The 19,128-nt window shown below is 41.8% G+C and overlaps 1 protein-coding gene across 12 annotated transcripts in view; it reads left to right on the top strand.

The window, feature by feature from the left end:
* CLIP1 (CAP-Gly domain containing linker protein 1) overlaps positions 1–19,128 on the top strand; it is a 134,218-nt gene that overhangs the window by 79,505 nt on the left and 35,585 nt on the right. For 11 of the 12 annotated variants that reach the window (XM_055080284.1, XM_055080275.1, XM_055080276.1 and 8 more), the window contains 8 exons: positions 2,199–3,143; positions 4,694–4,810; positions 7,156–7,213; positions 7,743–7,826; positions 8,947–9,103; positions 10,768–10,933; positions 11,031–11,246; positions 16,897–17,013. In XM_055080284.1, coding sequence (XP_054936259.1) covers positions 2,199–3,143; positions 4,694–4,810; positions 7,156–7,213; positions 7,743–7,826; positions 8,947–9,103; positions 10,768–10,933; positions 11,031–11,246; positions 16,897–17,013 — 1,860 coding nt within the window. Of the gene's footprint in view, positions 1–2,198; positions 3,144–4,693; positions 4,811–7,155; positions 7,214–7,742; positions 7,827–8,946; positions 9,104–10,767; positions 10,934–11,030; positions 11,247–13,466; positions 15,735–16,896; positions 17,014–19,128 lie in introns of all 12 variants that reach the window. The other variant, XM_055080285.1, reaches the window with a different exon arrangement.

The following is a 19,128-nucleotide window of genomic DNA, read 5'->3' as shown; positions in this document are numbered from 1 at the left end:
CCTGCATCCGCAGGCGGACTCTCAACCACTGCGCCACCAGGGAAGCCCAAGGGCACTAATTCTTAATCAGTCACAACAAAACCATCAAACTGAGGAAATAACCAAGTAAAAAATAAGGGAAAATAATATGGGCTTTCCTGGTGGCGCAGTGGTTGAGAATCCGCCTGCCGATGCAGGGGACGCGGATTCGTGCCCCGGTCCGGGAAGATCCCACGTGCCGCGGAGGGGCTGGGCCCGTGAGCCATGGCCGCTGAGCCTGCGCGTCCGGAGCCTGTGCTCCGCAACGGGAGAGGCCACAGTGGTGAGAGGCCTGCATACTGAAAAAAAAAAAAAAAAAAAGAATTAGTGCCCTGTTGGATTCAATTTATTTATGTATGGACCTTGTAGCAATGGGGTTTAATAATGCACCTTATCTGTGGACTCCCCACCTCCCCACCTCCACCCCAGAAAAAACTATGTAAATGAATTAACGTCTTTGAAGCACCTATAACCCTGAAACACAACAATTATAGCCAGCTCTGAAATACTTAATGATTTGATCATGCAGTTTTGGAGCCCCAAGTGCTTTATTTTCTTGTTCTTGGTGGACACTTTAGTCTTTATCCATCTCACAGCCTGTAGGTGGACAGAGGGGCTGAAGGAAAAACACACCTGTTACCTTCTGTCCCGATAAAGGCAGTGAGGGAGCAGAGCCTTCACTCCGGAGGACTTTTGATCCATGAAATTTGGGATTCACTGATGTCTTTAAATCATTCAAGTTCCCTTCTATTTCCCAGGTTAGTCCAATAATTAGTTTTTATGCCCAAAGCTACCATTTCCCACATATTTTGTGTACTAAACTTACTGCATAACAGCAGAGGGAAATAACTTCCTAAGAACAAAAGGATGCAGGTTAGGAAAGTGTTTTTCTTTGTCCTGGGGGTATGAGTTTAAATAGCAGCATATTCCTGGGTTCTGTCCCAGAGCTCAGGTAGAATCAGCACACGTGGGAGGAACTGGGCCTGCACCGTAGACACACGTCCCAGGCAACTCACATGCACACTAAGGTCGGAGAACCACTGGGTTAGGGGAGTGAGACATGTACGTCAAGATGGTGAAGGAATTACAGAATCTAAAATGGGGGAGGGACTCTGTATAAGATTCTTAGTTATCATTGCAGGTAAGTAATCATTCTTTCTTTGTCCTTTTTTAAAAAGGTTAGTAAATTAGTTCTTCTTTATTCACTTGAGGCTTTTATTCTACAGTTGTCGTGGTATTCACTGAAACATTTTATAGATATTTTTACACCTTTAACACCAGTGCTATCCAACAGAATTATGACATGAGCCACATATATATATAATTAAAAATTTTCTGGTACCCACATTAACATACTTTTTTAATATGTAAAAAAGAGCAGGTGAAATTAATTTAATCATATATTTTATTTATTTAAACCAATATATCCAAACTATTATCACTTCATCATGTAATCAATGTAAGAAATTATTGGGAATTCCCTGGCGGTCCAGTGGTTAGGACTCCACGCTCTCACTGCTAAGGGCCCAGGTTTGATCCCTGGTCAGGAAACTAAAATCCCATAAGGCATGTGGTGTGGCCAAAAAAAAAAAAAAAAAAAAAGAGAAAGAAATTATTAACAAGATGTGTTCTGTTTTTCCCGAGTCTTCATTATTTGATGTATATTTGACGCTTGGAGCCATGTTTCAAGTGCTGAGTAGCCATGTGTGGTTAATGGCTGCTGTATGGGACAGCACACTTGTGTAAAGTCACTTCCATCAGATAGACAAACGTTCATACACCTTGGTTGAAGTAGGCAAAATAAGGACTCTTCTTCCAGAAGGCAGATGTAGGGGAAACTTGAAAGGTACTGTTTCTATTAACTTACTACAGTTAATGGGTACTTTCCTGATTAAGGTTCTTTAAAGGGAAAAGAAATATTTTGGGGGTGAGTTAAACTCAATATCAATTTTATTTTCCTTTAACATCTCAAAATGGTGAAAAGTTTGCCAAAGACTATAAATTTGATTTGGAGCTCCCGGAACTGGGCTTAAGCCATTATCACAACTAGATTAACACATAGAAATCCTTGGTGGCTTGACTGCTGCCTGAGCTGGGGTAGTTACTAAAGATCTTCAAGGTTAAAGAAAATCATCAGTGATTTGTTATTTAAATGATCTCTCTTTCTTTGTTGATATTAGGTGGCCACAGTGTCAGAAAAGTCCCGCATAATGGAACTAGAAAAAGACCTAGCGTTCAGAATGCAGGAAGTAGCTGAGCTGCGAAGGAGGCTGGAGTCCAGTAAGCCTGCTGGGGATGTTGACATGTCACTCTCCCTTTTACAAGAGATAAGCGCTTTGCAAGAAAAGTTAGAAGCCACCCATACTGACCATCAGAAAGAAATCACTTCTCTGAAGGAGCATTTTGGAGCCCGGGAAGAAACGCATCAGAAGGAGATAAAGGCTCTTCAGGCCACCACAGAGAAGCTTTCCAAAGAGAACGAGTCACTGAAAAGCAAGCTTGATCACGCCAACAAGGAGAATTCGGATGTGATAGCTCTGTGGAAATCGAAGCTGGAGACCGCCATCGCATCCCACCAGCAGGCGATGGAGGAGCTGAAGGTGTCCTTCAGCAAGGGGGTTGGCACGGAGATGGCAGAATTTGCCGAGTTAAAGACGCAAATAGAGAAAATGAGACTAGATTACCAGCACGAAATAGAAAATTTGCAGAATAAACAAGACTTGGAAAGGTCTGCTCACACTAAAGAGCTCGAAGCCCTAAGGGCTAAACTGATGAAAGTCATTAAAGAGAAAGAGAACAGTCTGGAAGCCATCAAGTCGAAGTTGGACAAAGCGGAAGACCAGCATCTAGTAGAAATGGAGGACACCTTAAACAAATTGCAGGAAGCTGAGCTAAAGGTAAAGGAGCTAGAGGTACTACAAGCCAAATGCAATGAACAAACCAAGGTTATTGATAATTTTACATCACAGCTCAAGGCTGCCGAAGAAAAGCTCTTGGATCTTGATGCTCTTCGGAAAGCCAGTTCCGAAGGTAAATCGGAAATCGAGACCCTTAGACAGCAGCTTGAGGCAGCTGAGAAACAGATTAAAAATTTAGAGATCGAAAAGAATGCTGAAAGTGGCAAGGTTTGTATCAACGTCCTCCGTCTTTTTCTTTTCCATTTCTTGTTCTTATTTTGCATTGTATCTTATTTTTCAGTTGAGGTTTTTCATCCTCTAGATTCTTGACTTAGTTAAGACTGGTGCTAATGAATTTCCCAGTTGAGTATAGTATCTTCTGAGTATTTTGAGTATGGTTTCATCTGAGGAGATTAGAGAAAATAATGGCTCAACTATGTGGATTGATCCTGGTTTCCTAGTATCTGAATACTTTATTACTTTATCTCTGGGCTTGCTGTGATCTCCTGTTTAAGCTTGGTTCCAGTCTATAAACTTTTTAAAATAGAGAACTCCCCCATAATGATGGCATTGAGGTGAATGAATTGAAAGAATAAGATAGAAACTTGTAAGATGATCTCCTCCTTTCCCACCTACATAACTGCCTTGTCCGTAAGGTTACATGTAAAACAGAATGTGAACTCTGAGAGCACTTGACTGGTGCGAATTAACATGCTATGATAGATAACGTTCACAGCAAAATGAAGGTGAAGAGCCTGGAGCCCTCTGCATTGCTACTTATGTCTCATTGGAGTTTTTTCTATGTCACAATAAGAACGTGATCTAGTCCCTGGTTTTTTGAGGAAAGACTGGACAAGTGTGCTTTTGATCAAGGCATAGGAAATGATGTGAGACATTCGCTGGCTACCTTTCTTACTAACTAGCCTTGCTAAATGTCATCTTCATTTTTAAGGATTGTTCAAGGAAGGAACGCTTTTTCCCAGTCCTCCTGCCACTAGTGGAGGTGCTGGTATTGATGCTGAATGTTCTGAGCTTTTTGTGGGAGAAGCTGCTTTATTGGCAAAGAAGGAAGGGTTGTGATGGTTAAATGGGGAGAGGTGAAGACAGACAAACGGCAAAAATTGCTAAGTAACATTAGTTGAAGATGACAGTCATGGGAAATTTTTCTCAAATCTCCTCACTTGGTTCTGAAATACCAATCAAAACACAAAAATTAAATTAATATGGAATATGCAGCTAATGTGTTGGTCTACTTTTTTTACATTAAGATTTAATGAAAGCCAATTTCTGACGACTGTTGCGTAGTACATTTTTAAAATTTTATTTTTTATTTTAAATGTTGAAATACTTTAAGCATGTACAAAAATACAGAAAATGAAACACAGTCCACATGAATCCACCATTCCTGTCTTAAGGTTTTCTAAAGTCCAGAAGATGAAATTGCTCAGCTGTCTCATTTAGAAAGTAAGCATCTGTACTTTCTGCTTTAGAGCATGCTGACAGTCCAAATTCAGGTATAGAAAAATACTCTTTTGATTATTTAAAATTAGCCATTGGACAATCTTATCTAGAGCTGATTGTATGAAAAGTCATTGGCTTCTTAGAATTAAAGACAAAAAAACACCCAAATGACTTTTTACCCATGCCTTTATTCCTTTCAGTTTTGTTTGGTTATGTTTGTATCTCATACATTTTTTTATATTTGTTTTATGTTTTCTTTCTCATTTTTTGTTTCCTTTTGTTCACTGGTTTCTGTACCATGTAACTCTGTATGGTAGGCTAGTAGCATCACCAAAGAGCTGCAGGGAAAAGAGCTAATGCTTAATAAACTTCAGGAACACTTGAGTGAAGTCAGTCAAGTGAAAGAGGCTTTGGAAAAAGAACTTCAGATTTTGGTAAGTACCTGTTGGGAATCTGAATCTCAGGGTTTCTGGCCGTTCAAATTGTTCCTGTTTAAAAAACAAAAACTTCTATAAAGAAAGACGTATTGCACCTATTTCCTTTCTCTTGCAAAGTATTGATTGGTTGATGAATAACTTGAGAGGAATTGGATCAAACCCAAACTAGCAATAAAGGTAAGTATTACTTTTTTTTTTTTTTTTTTTAATCTGTCCTTTGCCTCTGGTAATGCATTGCTTTGGCACGTTATTGACTACTTAGTTTCACCAAACACAGGAACCTTCCAAGTTATATACCCAGCCCATTAGGTTTCATATATAGTGAGGTCTTGCCCTATGCCTTGTCCTACCTGCCCTGTGACAGCAAGCCAGCAAGCTCTCCTGGACCATCGGCACCCTCTGTTATCAAGGCAGGGTGCTGTCTAATTAACGAGTTCACAGAATTCCCTCTTACAGCTCAGTTTATTCCTCCTCAGGAAATTACTTTTCCTTTCATATATATCCCCTTTGCTTAATCCCAGGTTGTAGGACATTTTTTGTCTTTTTCTCAACTGTTCTCCCTTCTGCCTTGCCTCCTACATCAAAAACATGAGCTTAGTCAAGGCTGATAACCACGGGCAGGTGCCAGTGATCCCCACACGTCATGAGACAGGAGAGGCGTAGGCTCATGGAGAAAACTTGATAAGAGAAACATTAGCTATGAAGGGTCAGTTGTCTTGGGTCTTACATGCACCTTCCTGTTCTCCACGTTTTACACTTCTCTGCTAATACCAATGGTGAATAAAAGTGTTTGATTTTTGGACTTCCCTGGTGGTCCAGTAGTTGAGACTCCGTGCTTCTAATTTGGGGACATGGGTTTGATCCCTGGTTGTGGAGCTAGGATCCCACATGACACACGGCCAAAAAAAAAAAAAAAAAGTGTTTGATTTTTTTTTTCTTATTTAAATGCCAGTATTACATATTTCTACTTTTTAAAATGTTAACTATATAGCCGCACTCTTCATTATGGTAGCTACTGTCTATATATATGGCTCTATAAATTTAAATTAAATAAAATATAAAATTCAGTTCCTCAGTTGCACTAGCCACATTTTAAGTGCTTAGAAGCCACACGTGGCCGGTGGCTGCCAGTTGAACAGCACAGTTTCACTGTAGAGAGTTTTATCAGACAGTTATGATACAGCATATTTCAGCCACATATTGAGAAAAGTTGACCTGGAAATTACCATTTTTCAGTATGGTGTCCTTTAAGAAAATGTGTTTTGAGTTTCATGTCGTTTCTCTGCCCTCCTCCCCAAACTTTCAGGATGCCTTACTTTTTTTTTAAGTTAGAGTTTTCCTCTACGTCCTCTGAAAACATGCCACCTGAGGTCTGGCTTTGGGAGTAACACAGGTGGACAACTTGTGGGCTTTGATGGACTTGGGGCTTGTGAGCCCATTTTTAAACTAAAATATTAATTAATTAGAAAAACTCATTTAAAAATTCACTTGGTGTATCTAGCTCAAAGTTTGTCTCAGGAAAATCAGGAGAGTGGTTTTATCCTGCCCTCCTGTCATGTTTAGAAAAGATAGTTGAGTGAGCGATGGACTTTTTGGTTTAAGGTAGTTGACACAGATCTGGTTTTAAGATACTAGGTTCTGACTATTCTTAGATGTAAAACATTTCAGAACTCAGACCCACAGACATAGAAAACAAACTATGGTTACCAAAGGGGAAAGGCTGGGGGGAGGGATAAATTAGGAGTTTGGGATTAATGTATACATACTGCCATGTACAAAATAGATAACCAACAAGGACCTACTGTGTAGCACAAGGAACTATACTCAATATTTTGTAATAACTTATTAGGGAAAAGAAGCTGAAAAAAAATATGTATAACTGAATCACTTTGCTGTACACCTGAAACTAACCCAACGTTGTAAACCAATTATACTTCAATGAAAAAAAGAAATATTAAAAAAAACAAATTTCGGAACTCTGTTCACGGTCTCAGGCAGATTTCTGAAGAGAGGTTCTGCTACTTGAGGGTAGCAACATGAAAAAAAAGCATACATGTGGCACCACATGTGTATCCACACATGCATATACTGACATAAGTGTGCACGTCCACACGTGTACAGACGTGCATACCCACGCATGCAGCACATATGCAAACCTCACTCGTGTGTACACGTGCACAGTATGCATATGGTAGTAATTGATACCTACATGTTTTAAGCGTGAGTTAGCTTTAATGAAACAAAGCTAGCAACAAAAAATAGATAATGTGGTAGTCATAGAAACTTTTTATTTTTATAATCTGAAATCTTTCTATTCTGAATGTCCACTTCTTTTTCTTTAGAAAGAAAATTTTGCTGATGCTTCAGAGCAGGCAGTCTCTGTTCAGAGAAGTATGCAAGGTATGTCTTAGCAGAGTATGAGCAGCTCACTTGTTCTCAAGCTGGAGCTGGCCTTTGGTGCCTAAAACTAGATGCTGCCTGTGGCCTAATTTCACCACCCTGGAAGTTCCTGCAGCGCACAGTAATACTGGGTTCCCTTGGCTTCCTGAAGCCTCAAGCTCCCATTCATTCTTCCTTTTGACTTAAAGCTTGTTCCATATTAAAATGTAGGTGTACTTGGGAAAAGTGTTGTTTTACTTAACCTTCAGTCATTGATAGCTTTATTGAGTTTTAAGTGGAAGGAGGAAAGAGATGCCTGGAAAAGGGATGCCCAGTGCCTGCCTAATCTACAGATTTGGGGAGACAAGAAAGAGTTGCTTGCTTGTTTCTTTAGGTTCGTTATTCAGTGGTTTGATTTGTAATGGGACTCTTTAGTATTCCCGTGATCCCAAATCTCAAGCTTTCGATTTGATTTGGTTTTAAGACAGTCAAGCTTTAGACGCCTTATTAACTGTGAAATGTATTAAACTTTTAACTTCATCTCAAATAGAAACTGTAAATAAATTACACCAAAAAGAGGAACAGTTTAATGTGCTGTCTTCTGAATTGGAGAAGTTGAGAGAAAATTTAACAGGTAAGAAGACGTCTCTACACATTAAATGTAGTAGGCTTCCTAGGATTTGAGATAATTTTAGTATGTTGTCACAGCATATCTACTATTCAGGCATAAATTCTTCACTCGTGTTATATTGTGATAAAATACTTGTTTGAGGTCTGTAAACCTTAGCGAATTCTCTCTGCCTTGTTTTCAAGCAAGTCAGAATCCACCCCATCTCACTACTCCCCTTTTTTTTTTTTTTTTTTTTTTTTTTTTTGCGGTATGCGGGCCTCTTCCGTTGCGGAGCACAGGCTCCGGACGCGCAGGCTCAGCGGCCATGACTCACGGGCCCAGCCGCTCCGCGGCATGTGGGACCTTCCCGGACCGGGGCACGAACCCGTGTCCCCTGCATCGGCAGGCAGACTCTCAACCACTGCGCCACCAGGGAAGCCCCCCACTGCTATCCTTGATCTGAGTCAACCAGCATCTTTAATCAGACCTGTAGTAACAGCTGGTCCCCTGGGCTGCCTGCTTCCACTCTTGACCCCTTCAGTTTGTTCTCAGCCCAGCAGCCAGGGGGATCCTTTCAACATCAAGTCGGATCATGTCACTTCTCTGCTCAGAATGGCCCAGTGGCTCCCATCTCACTCACAGTAAAAGTTGTGGGCCTTAATGCCATCAGGTCCTCTTATCTCTATGATTTCATCCTGTACTGTTCTTCCCCTTGTTCCTTCCACTGCGACCATATTGGCCTCCTTGGTGATACTTGATTGTCAAGCATGTTCCTGCCTCGGGGCCTTTGCTCTTGCTTTCCCCTCTGCCTACCTTCCTCTTCCCTCACTTCCCTCAAGCTTTTACTTAAATGTCACCGTCTCAGAGAGGCTCTCTCTAAGATTTTAACCTCCCCGACTCCTTCCTGACTCCTTTCTCTGCTTGTATTTTTTTCCCTCTTAGCACTTACCACTAGCTATTGTACTATTTATTCTCTTTATTTATCTTGCTTATTGTCTGTCATCTTTGCTAGAATGTAATTTTCATGAGGGCAGAGATTGCTATATGCAAATATTCCCAGAGCAAGGCTTGGCATACAGGGTGTAGTTAATACATTTTTGTTGATTATAACACAACAGTGCTATTTTTTTCTATATATATTCAGATATGGAGGCAAAATTTAGAGAGAGAGATGAAAGGGAAGAGCAGTTGATAAAGGCGAAGGAAAAACTGGAAAACGACATTGCAGTAATAATGAAAATGTCAGGAGATAGTTCTTCTCAGCTGACAAAAATGAATGATGAATTACGTCTGAAAGAAAGGTACGTATGAGTATTAATAAGAGTGCCTGCTTTGGGTTAGGCCCTCCAGCAAGGTCTGGGTGGGAGGGGAGCCGAAATCTTCAGGACTGTTAGGTTTTAAAGTTGCCTGAATCTCATTCTTTCTCTGTTATCGCAGTGTATTGCAGACTTTCTGGTGACTTACTGTAAAGAAAAGGTAGTAGTTTACAAACGGCAATAACATCTTTTACAGGCAGTTAAAAATATTTTTAACCTATTTCAGTGTAATGATAGATAACACGTGTGAAGGGCTGACCACGTGTCACACACTATGCTGACAGCTTTGTGTAGAGTATATTTTCTAGTTCTCCTAATAATCCTCTGAGGTGAGTGTATTATTGTTCCTATTTTTTTTAAATTTATTTTTAATTATTTATTTTTGGCTGCGTTGGATCTTCGTTGCGGTGGGCGGGCTTCTCACTGTGGTGGCTTCTCTCGTTGTGGAGCATAGGCTCTAGGCGCGCAGGCTTCAGTAGTTGTGGCACGTGGGCTCAGTAGTTGTGGCTCGCGGGCTCTAGAGCGCAGGCTCAGTAGTTGCGACACATGGGCTTAGTTGCCCCGCGGCATGTGGGATCTTCCCGGACCAGGGCTCAAACCCGTGTTCCCTGCATTGGCAGGCGGATTCTTAACCACTGCGTCAACAGGGAAGCCCTATTGTTCCTATTTTAAAGAAAAGGAAATTGAGGCTTAATGAGGTGAAGTAACTTGCCTGAGGTTTCAGATCTAGGTGGTCTGGTCCCAGAGCCCTTGTGGCTCTTCATCACTACACCCTACTTGCTCAGCGCTAAAGCTTCTATTATCGTAATCTCTCTTCTTGTCTTTATTCTGAGGCTCTCGTTGCTTTGATTTTTTTTTTATGACTGCCATATAAAAATCAAATGTTTATTTTATAAGGCAAAAACTTTTAGAGGACATATTAGCCCCGGTAGACTTCTGATTCTGAAAGCATTCATACTCGGCAGAGTTAGTTTACGTCCAGCCGTGCGCTCACTCACGGCTCAGCATTGGTGGGTGACGGGCAGATGGGCCTTGGTTGGCCGACTGTGGCAGTCCTGCTGTGAGGTGGGCACAGCTGCCCAGGTGGTTGTGGCACAGAGCCTTGGAGAAGTTGCATTTCCGTCGGTGCTTATCCAGAGGCACCGTCCAAGTTTCCTTCCTGTTCTCTGGTCCACGAGCCAGCCTTTTCTCCAGGTTGATGGCCCTCGTACATCTTTGTGGGACCACGTGGTTCTCTTTGAACTGGAACGTCACGTTATTGTTATTTTCATATCTTCTGTTCTCAAGCGACCCCAAAATGAGTCTTTGATAATCTAGTCTGCTAAAATTTGGAAACCTCGAAATACTTACCTCCTCTAATGTGCTTACTTTTCACTCATTTTTCCTTATTGATCTGCTGACATAAAATAATAAATGTTCACAGTTAGAGGAGTAGTTACTCTAAGGTATTTGTAACCATCACGATTGTTAAAATTATTCTTCGGGACAAGTCAGTTTTTTTTGTTGTTTTTTGCTTATTTCAGATGTTATTAATTGCTCATAACATTTATAATCATTAAGACAGTCATTATTAATATTTTAAGGTATAACTCTAGAATTTGAAGTGCTCTTTTGAAAAACCTGACGCCTTGTATTGAAACTTGTTCTAGAAACGTAGAGGAATTGCAGCTAAGACTTAGCAAGGCTAATGAAAACGCAAGTCTTCTGCAGGAAAGCATCGGGGACGTAACTCTCAAAGCTGCGCAGAGCCAGCAAGAAGCAGCCAGAAAGCATGAGGAAGAAAAGAAAGAACTGCTGAAAAAATTGTCAGACCTGGTAAGGAGAGAATCAGTGGGACTGTTGGCTGGCAGGGGAGGCTGAGGGGCAGACAGACATGGCCGAATGACTCACTCCTGACTCGGGCTGTCTGCAGGAAAGGAAAATGCAGATGAGCCACAACGAGTGTCAAGAGCTGAAAGGCAGGTATGAAGAAGCCAGTTCTGAGACACAGGCCAAGCATGAAGAAGTTCTGCAGAACCTCCAGAAGATGCTGTTGGACACAGGGGAGCTGCTGAAGGCCTCACAGAAGGAGAACAGTGACTTGCTGCAGGAGATGGAGGAGCTGAGAAGGCAAGCCGACAAAGCCAGAGTACGTGGTGGGGAGAATCGTGTCGTCGAATTACAGTTTGCTTGCGTTCGGCGTCAAGGCTGCAAGGGGGCTTAGAAAGCAGCAGCACGTGGGATGGGTTCGGTGGCCGTTACCAGTGTCGGCCCTCAGAGTGCGTGGCAGGAGGGCGAATTACGTTTCCTGTATTTTCAAGTGCTTTGTACCAGCCGCCGTTCCTTCTCAGGGAGGGTGATGGCTACAGGTCTTTCCCCCGAATGTACTGTGTGGCCACCACCCGCTACGCTGTTTGCTCCCCAGCTGTCAACGAAGAGTCTGCTGTTGCCTGACCTCTGTCTGCCTGCCTGTAGTAGACTCTTTGTTGCGGGAAAGCATGCTCCTCTAATCTTGGCCATCTTGCTGCCACCTTGCACCAGGGTTAGGAGAGACATCTTGCAGAAAAGCAAGAGGCAGACGCCACGTGAGGCATGTGGGCAGGGAATGGAGCCTGGTTGGAGGAACAGAGCTCTTAGAGGATAAAGTAGAAGGGAGAGCTCCAGAGAGGGCTCTCGCATGTCCCCAGGAAGGCGCTACGAGCTCATTAACTAGGAAGCTGGGTTTAAGGGCTGTGAGAAAACACCCTACTGCTAAGTGGAGTAGAACTTGATACGCTGAATTTCATTTTATGGTGTCAGGATCGTATCAGTGTCCCAATATGTTTTTTTGACTCTGGTAACGTAATGAAGTTCAACCCTCCTACTCCCATTTAAATTGCTCAAAGAAAAGCAAATACTTGTCTTTAATTATTTTTAATGTGTCAGAGAAATGTTTATATATATATGAGTTTAGTAGAAAGAAAATAGAAAAGAGCATACATAGGACTTGAAACAGAGTCCATTTAACACTTATAAATTAAGTGTAGCATGACATGTAATATATGTCATGTTTAAGATGCCTAAATTCTCTTTCTTCTCCATGCTGTCCATCAAAGCTTTCTCTTTTCCTTGTGATGTGTCTCCAGGTTTATGAACCATTTAACAACTGGATATAATTTCCAGAGTTCTTGTCTTTGTGGTTCCCTTTATCTGGACAGACTCTAGTTTTTTAGTGTTTCCCTTAAAATGTTGCAGCCTGACCAAACCACAGCATTCTGGTGGTTTGTGTAAAGGCTCACTAATTTTGTTTGTTGTTGTTGTTGCTTTTATAAGGACCATTTGGTTAAAATGCCAGGGTTGTTCCCCCTCCAGAGTTGTCTGGCTAGCCGATTTCTGTGAATCTCAATGTTGTCAACAGCAGGGGCTCAACAGACTCTTTTGAGAATCTGATGAAACCTTAAGATATTTTCCCCAGGAAAGCTGGTATATACACTCAACAAGTTTCAGATGAAATCTCAGGAGATTCAGGGAGCCCACAATGCTCCCATGTTCCCTAGTTTAAGAGCCAATGAACTATAGCTGTGCCGTCCAGTACAGTAGCCACTAGCTACATGTGGCCATTTAAATCTAAATTAGTTCAAGTTATAAATTCATCCTCTCAGTCACAAGCACCACGCGTGTGGTTAGTGGCTACCACAGTGGACAGCGCAGATAAAGTCCATTTGTATCATTGCGGAAAGTTCTGGACAGCGCTGGTAGAGACGTGGTCAATTTACTTTATAAACCAATACACTTTTTTAAAGCCCATTTATTTTGGTCACCAAAGACTAGCAAATTAGTCTGTATTTTTATTAAGTTACATGTAATATTGAAGCTAAATCAGTCTCAGGCCAGGTCCTTTAGTAAGTAAGGTTCTGCATTTAGTTTGAAAAGCAACAGTTTATAATACCTTGCCCTTCCTCCTCTTTTTTGGTTAAAGTTTACTCACTTTTTGTAGTTCTTTGGATTGTGTTTTAAAAAATTCTATGAATCGCTTCTACAATAGAAACAATTGGATAATTGGAATGGCAGGAAAGAATTTCATGCCCTGATGTCAAAGTCAAACTACTGTTTGTATCTTCTAGATGTCTATCAGGAATACTTCAAAAGTTGTTTCAGAGATAAACCAATAGATATATCAGCACTTTGCAAAGCTAAACTTGCTTTGCATTATCCTTTTATGGGCTCTGTTCATCGAGTTTCTTTCCCCTGTTATCCAGATAGTTTCTATGACACTTATTGTAAAAATTTTTTTAACTTTTGTGGTTTAGGTTACATTAAGTTATTCGGGCTTGCATTTGTCTGCTTGATTTCATTTTGTTTCCATTCTTTCCATCTTTTGTTTCTGTAGTCGCTAACTTACTTATTAACAACAGCCAAAAAAGAAATTGAACTAATTTCAGAAGAGCTGAGGGGTCTGAAATCAGAGAAGCAGCTTCTTGCACAGGAGGGAAATGCTTTAAAGTTAGAAAAAGGTTCACTTTTGTCGAAACTTGTAGAGGTGGAGGCCAAAATAACTTTACTTCAGGAAGACCAACAGAAGCTATGGTCAGTAAACAAAACTCTTAATTTAGAAAAGGAGAAAGTCTTAAAAGAAAAGCAAGATGCTGAAAAGCTTTATCAGCAGGAACAGCTCAATAAAGCAGCTTTGGCTGTTGAGAGAGATAAATTACTTAAAGAAATCAATAACGCTCAGGAAGAACTCTTGAAGATAAATATGGAAAATGAGTCTTTGCAGGCTTCCAAAGCAAGCTTGCAGGCACTCACAGAGGAACTCCAGTTCAGCCAAGATATTTTGATGGCTGAGTCTAAGAAGAATCTGGAAGAAAAAGATCACCTGGAGGATCATATCAAGAAGCTTGTAACTGAAAACCTTGCGTTGGCTGAAGATAAAGATGAAATTATTCAGAAGCTTCAGAACTCCTATGAGGAGCTAGTCAAAGATCAGAAAAGCTTGGTGCAGGAGATGGAAAATCTCACAACTGAGAAAAAGTCAGCTTTGGAGAAACAGTCAGGTCTTGAAAACATGTGCATAGCCTTAAAGGTCGAAAGAGACCATCTCCTCCAAAACAGCAAAGATCTGCAGTTTGAGAAGGACATGCTGCTTCAAGATCAGGAAAAGCTGAATGCCAGCCTGGAGGCTGCCCTCCAGGTCAAACACCTGCTCAGCACGGAAGCCAGTGGGCTCCGCGCGCAGCTGCAGGAGGCCAGCAAAGCTCTGAGGGAGGCCGAGCTGGAGACTCTGCAACTTCAGGCCACAAACACAAGCCTCACCAAGCTGCTGGAAGAAATTAAGACCAGTCGGGAGATCAGAGACTCCGAGTGCATCCAGCTTCTGCATGAAAAAGAAACCTTGGCCTCGTCTGAGAGAAGGCTCTTGGCCAAAAAAGAAGAACTTCTAAATGAAAATAGGCTCATCACTGAAAAACTCAACAAATGCTCGGAAGAGGCTGCCCACATCGAGATGAACCTGAACGAGAAGATCACTTACCTAACTTCTGAGAAGGAGATGGTTTGTCAGAAAATCACTAAGCTCAAAAAGCAGCAGGATAGGCTCTTGAAAGAAAAATCTGTACTGGAAATGCAAAATACAGATTTACTTGCAGAAAGAGAGAATTCCATCAAAGCCGTAGAAGACCTTAAAAAGAAATACGATCAAGAGTCTGCAAACAGAAGAATCATTGTGCACGAGAAGATGAAACTGCTCAGTAATCTTGATGCTCTGAAGAGAGAGCTTCAAGAGAGAAAAAAGGAAAACCAAGAACTCGCAGCCACCAAGTGTGATCTCACTTTGATGCTGAAAGAGGCTCAAAATGCCAAAAAGACTCTAGAAAAAGAACATGCTAATGTACTGCAAGCAAAGGAGAGTTTGAACGCTGAACTCGAGGCTTGTTGTTCTGAAAAGAACATCTTGCTGAAGGATGGGTTGAACCTGCAAGAAGAATGTCAGAAGTTAAATGAGAAGATCCACATGATGCAGCAGTCCCTAATCCTGGAGAAAGAAGCCAGGACCCAGGACAAAGAGTCATCCTTGTATGAAAACAGCAAACTCCACGGGAGAGTGGTGCTCCTGGAGCAGGAGGTGGAGGAGCTGAGAGTGTGCACCAAGGAGCTCCAGTCCGAGAACTTTGTGCTAGTCCAAGACAAGACCAGCTCAGAGCAGAAAGTGGCGGAGATTGTTAAGGAGAAGGAACTCTTGAGTGCAGAGACGGCTCAACTGGCCACCAACATAGAGACTCTGAAGAGCGATTTTGCTGCCTTGTCCAAATCCAAGCTGGAACTGCAGGAGCTGCACAGCTACCTCACCAAGATGCTGGATGACCTGCGGCTGAACCACGAGGTGACCCTGGCCGAGCAGGCCAGGGTGATGCAGGACAACAAGAACCTCCTGGCTGAGAAAAGAGAGATGATGCTGGAAAAGGACGAGCTCCTGAAGGAGAAGGAGAAGCTGGCCGAAAGCTACTTCGTCCTTCAGAAAGAGATCAGCCAGTTGGCCAAAACCAACAGCCATGTCTCAGTCAACCTCCTAGAATCTCAAAATGAAAACCGTATTTTGAGGAAAGACAAGAGCAAGCTCACTCTTAAAATTAGAGAGCTCGAGACTCTGCAGTCCTTTACGGTAAAGTGGGAGGTTCAAGTGCTGAACACCTGGCCTAACCCTGTGCACTAACCCTGCAGTGGCTGAGGGATTCGTTTTCATTTCCACAGAAGGAAACCCACCCCATTTAATCACTGGCTTAGATATCTCAAGCTCTTTGTCACCACCTGAAAGGGCAACTCTTTACTAAATGTCTAATTGCAGTTGTCCCTCTCCATTAGAAAAAATTGCAAACTGTGAATAAAAAGGATAGTTTTTTTAATGTAGGGAGAATTTTTTGTGAAAAAGGCAACCGTGGTTCTTAAAGGCTTAAGAACAATAGTAAAATGGGCACATGTTGAAACACAGTATCCTCTGTGTGACTTTTAATTGTTTCATTGTGTCTATTCATTTGGAATTGGAAGATGCCAGGGAAATCTCCACAGTTGCTAACAGGGAAGGTATAAAGGTAGAATTCCCATAAGCTTTATTAGACCACATGAAATTGTAAGCAAGTGCCTAAAAAGATTTTAATTTACTTAGGTGCTTTTTTTTCAATATCTTATCAGCTAAGGATCTGTTTCCATATGCATGTTATCTTTTTTATTCACAGCCATGCTTATGTTCATCACCTACAGCTTCTCATGGACTTTGTCATTCAGTGCTTCTCATTAAACGCTTGAGCCTTACACTGTAATTGCCCAAATAATTTTTATTTTTATTTGAGAAGTTCCCAACCTAAATTCCAAGTGATCTCAAAAGCCCCAAATTTGAGATAGCAAGAATAGTATTTTAAATGTTTAACAATAAATATGATGGAGAGAAAATTCGGCCACATAAGGATGTTACTCTTTATTATTGCTAAGCATTTCCTCACACATAAGTCAGAATAGTGAGCACTGTTGTTAGAGGAACTTGGAACTTAGAAAATGTAGGTTTAGAGGGGTCTGAAAATACACAAATTGCACATTACAGTTGGCCTGTTGAAAAAACGGCACAAAAAGGTCTATAACTTTGTTCTGCTTTGGAGTAGAGACCTTTGATGTCTTGGTCTGTCTGCTTCGGCATGGGTCAGTGACTGGCTCACCGTCTCTGTGTGATTCCCTTCACCACACAGACCCTGAGCCCTATGTCCTGAGTGTTAGTCACCTCCCCGGGTTGGTGAGGGGTGCCCTCATTTCTCACAGTGCTTTCTCATATTTAGGCTGCTCAAACAGCAGAAGATGCCATGCAGATAATGGAACAGATGACCAAAGAGAAGACAGAAACTCTGGCCTCCTTGGAGGATTCCAAGCAAACAAATGAAAAACTGCAGAACGAAGTAATCAGATTTAAATGGCTTTTTGTACAAAGGACAGCTTATCGACTTCATGGAGTGTTTGATCACTAACTCAGGATTGTTTATTTTTTGAAGTGTGGCCTTACACAGGTTTGATCTATGTTAGTGGAGTTGAACGTACACCCGGATGATAATATTAAATAAAGTGTATTACTTCATTACTTATTTAGTAGGATCAACCTTTAAAAAAGGAGGGGAAAACCCTAACAGCGTGGCTTTGTGTGATAATTGTTCAGTGGTAGAACTAATGAGAGGAGGTACCAATAACATTCTCTAGCTTTTGTATTTTTTTTTTTTTTTTTTGGCGGTACGTGGGCCTCTCACTGTTGTGGCCTCTCCCGTTGCGGAGCACAGGCTCCGGACATGCAGGCTCAGCGGCCATGGCTCGTGGGCCCAGCTGCTCCGCGGCACGTGGGATCTTCCCGGACCGGGGCACGAACCCGTGTCCCCTGCATTGGCAGGCGGACTCTCAACCACTGCGCCACCAGGGAAGCCCTGTATTTTTAATCTTAAATCACATATGCTTTTTTTCTCAACTGTCTCCCAACTTTGAGCCACTGAATTCCATCCCGCAGCCCTGAGTTTGACATAGGCCTTTTTCTTGGCCTAATTCAGTACTGGTTCCCTTTTGTCTCATTTTGAATCAGTCACTTCTGGGTCTTGGATAGATTTGCGGCCTCAAGATAATTTTGATTCTGTCCAGAAGTAGCATTTCTTATTCTTGCACCTTCCTTTGATTCCCAGTCCCCCCACCCCCAGCTCATACCAACCCTTTCTTTCTTTGGAAAGCTGTTACATAAATCTCAAGCAGATTGCTTCGCCGAAATAGTTATGTGAAGTTCTGTAGAACTTGAAATGCTTTTTAAAGTGATAGTCAGGTAAGAGGTTAAGAAATTAAAGCCAAGGAAAATCCAGATAGCTGCATTGAATAGCTGCTATAAAGATCAGGCCTTTTCATGATGGAAGGTCAATGATTGAAATCCATAAAGACATGAACATTTTGAGATAATTATAGGGTAAATAAAACTTGACATAGAAAAGAGTATGTTTATAAAATTGATGACTAATAAGAACCTGCTGTATAAATGAATAAAAATAAATAAAAAGAAAAAAGAAAAGGGTACGTTTAGGAGTTGACAGTCCTAACAGAAGAGGACTTAAGCTGAAAATATACAAGCATCAAAAATAATAGATGATAACCAAAATTAGAAGCTAAAGTAAATGAGAAGATTTTAGGGAATATCTCTAACCTTTGAAGATAGATTCAGGGAGAATTGTGTGCTTCTTAACCATACCCCTTGGTGTCTTGTTACAGCCAGAATACAGACTGGAGGAATCAGTTTTTGGACCCACTGAACATTCCATGAATCTGGACTGTTGGGGGCATTAAAAGGGAGATGGTGGTGTTAAAGCTAGCAAGACGCTTTCTAGGGCTCCTGATTGGTAGCAGGTGACAGGACAGAAGTACCTTTGGCTGTAGGAGATAACTACACAAGTCCTAGAAAGCCAGCAAGGCACCAGAAGCACACCCTGTATAATGGATTGCCTGTGACGAGCTCCCCATCCTTGGGGGATGCACACCTCGAACCCCAGCCACCTGCCAGAGCCTGTGGTTGGACATCCCCGCTCATTCTAGTAATGTGTCTGGCTTTCCCACCAGGGGCCAGGACCTAGGCTGGCTGTGTCCCCCATGGGCAGGTGATAGGGCTGAATGTGAGTGAGTGCTTTTCAGTCTCACTACATGGCCTTTTCCTTTTCAGATTGAAGTTGAGATGAATAACTAAATCTTTTCCCATCTACAAATATCCCAATAATTTTTATAATGAGGACCATAGAAGTTTGGTACTGACATTGAAAAATATCTTATCCTAAATGACTAGTCTTTGGGGAAGAAAGGGGTTTATTTTCATTACAGAGAATTAATCCTTGCTGATGGCATGCCTTTGCAATTTCTTTCTTTTTTTTTTTTTTTTTTTTTTTTTTTTTTGGTGGGCCGGCCTCTCCCTGCTGCGGCCTCTTCCGTTGCGGAGGACCGGCGCCGGACGCGCAGGCTCAGCGGCCATGGCTCACGCGCCCAGCCGCTCCGCGGCACGTGGG

This window comes from Physeter macrocephalus, chromosome 19 (assembly GCF_002837175.3).
Source record: "Physeter macrocephalus isolate SW-GA chromosome 19, ASM283717v5, whole genome shotgun sequence".
Classification (NCBI taxonomy): domain Eukaryota; kingdom Metazoa; phylum Chordata; class Mammalia; order Artiodactyla; family Physeteridae; genus Physeter; species Physeter macrocephalus.
Note: the sequence above shows the minus strand (reverse complement) of the source record. Positions and strands in the feature narration are given on the sequence as shown.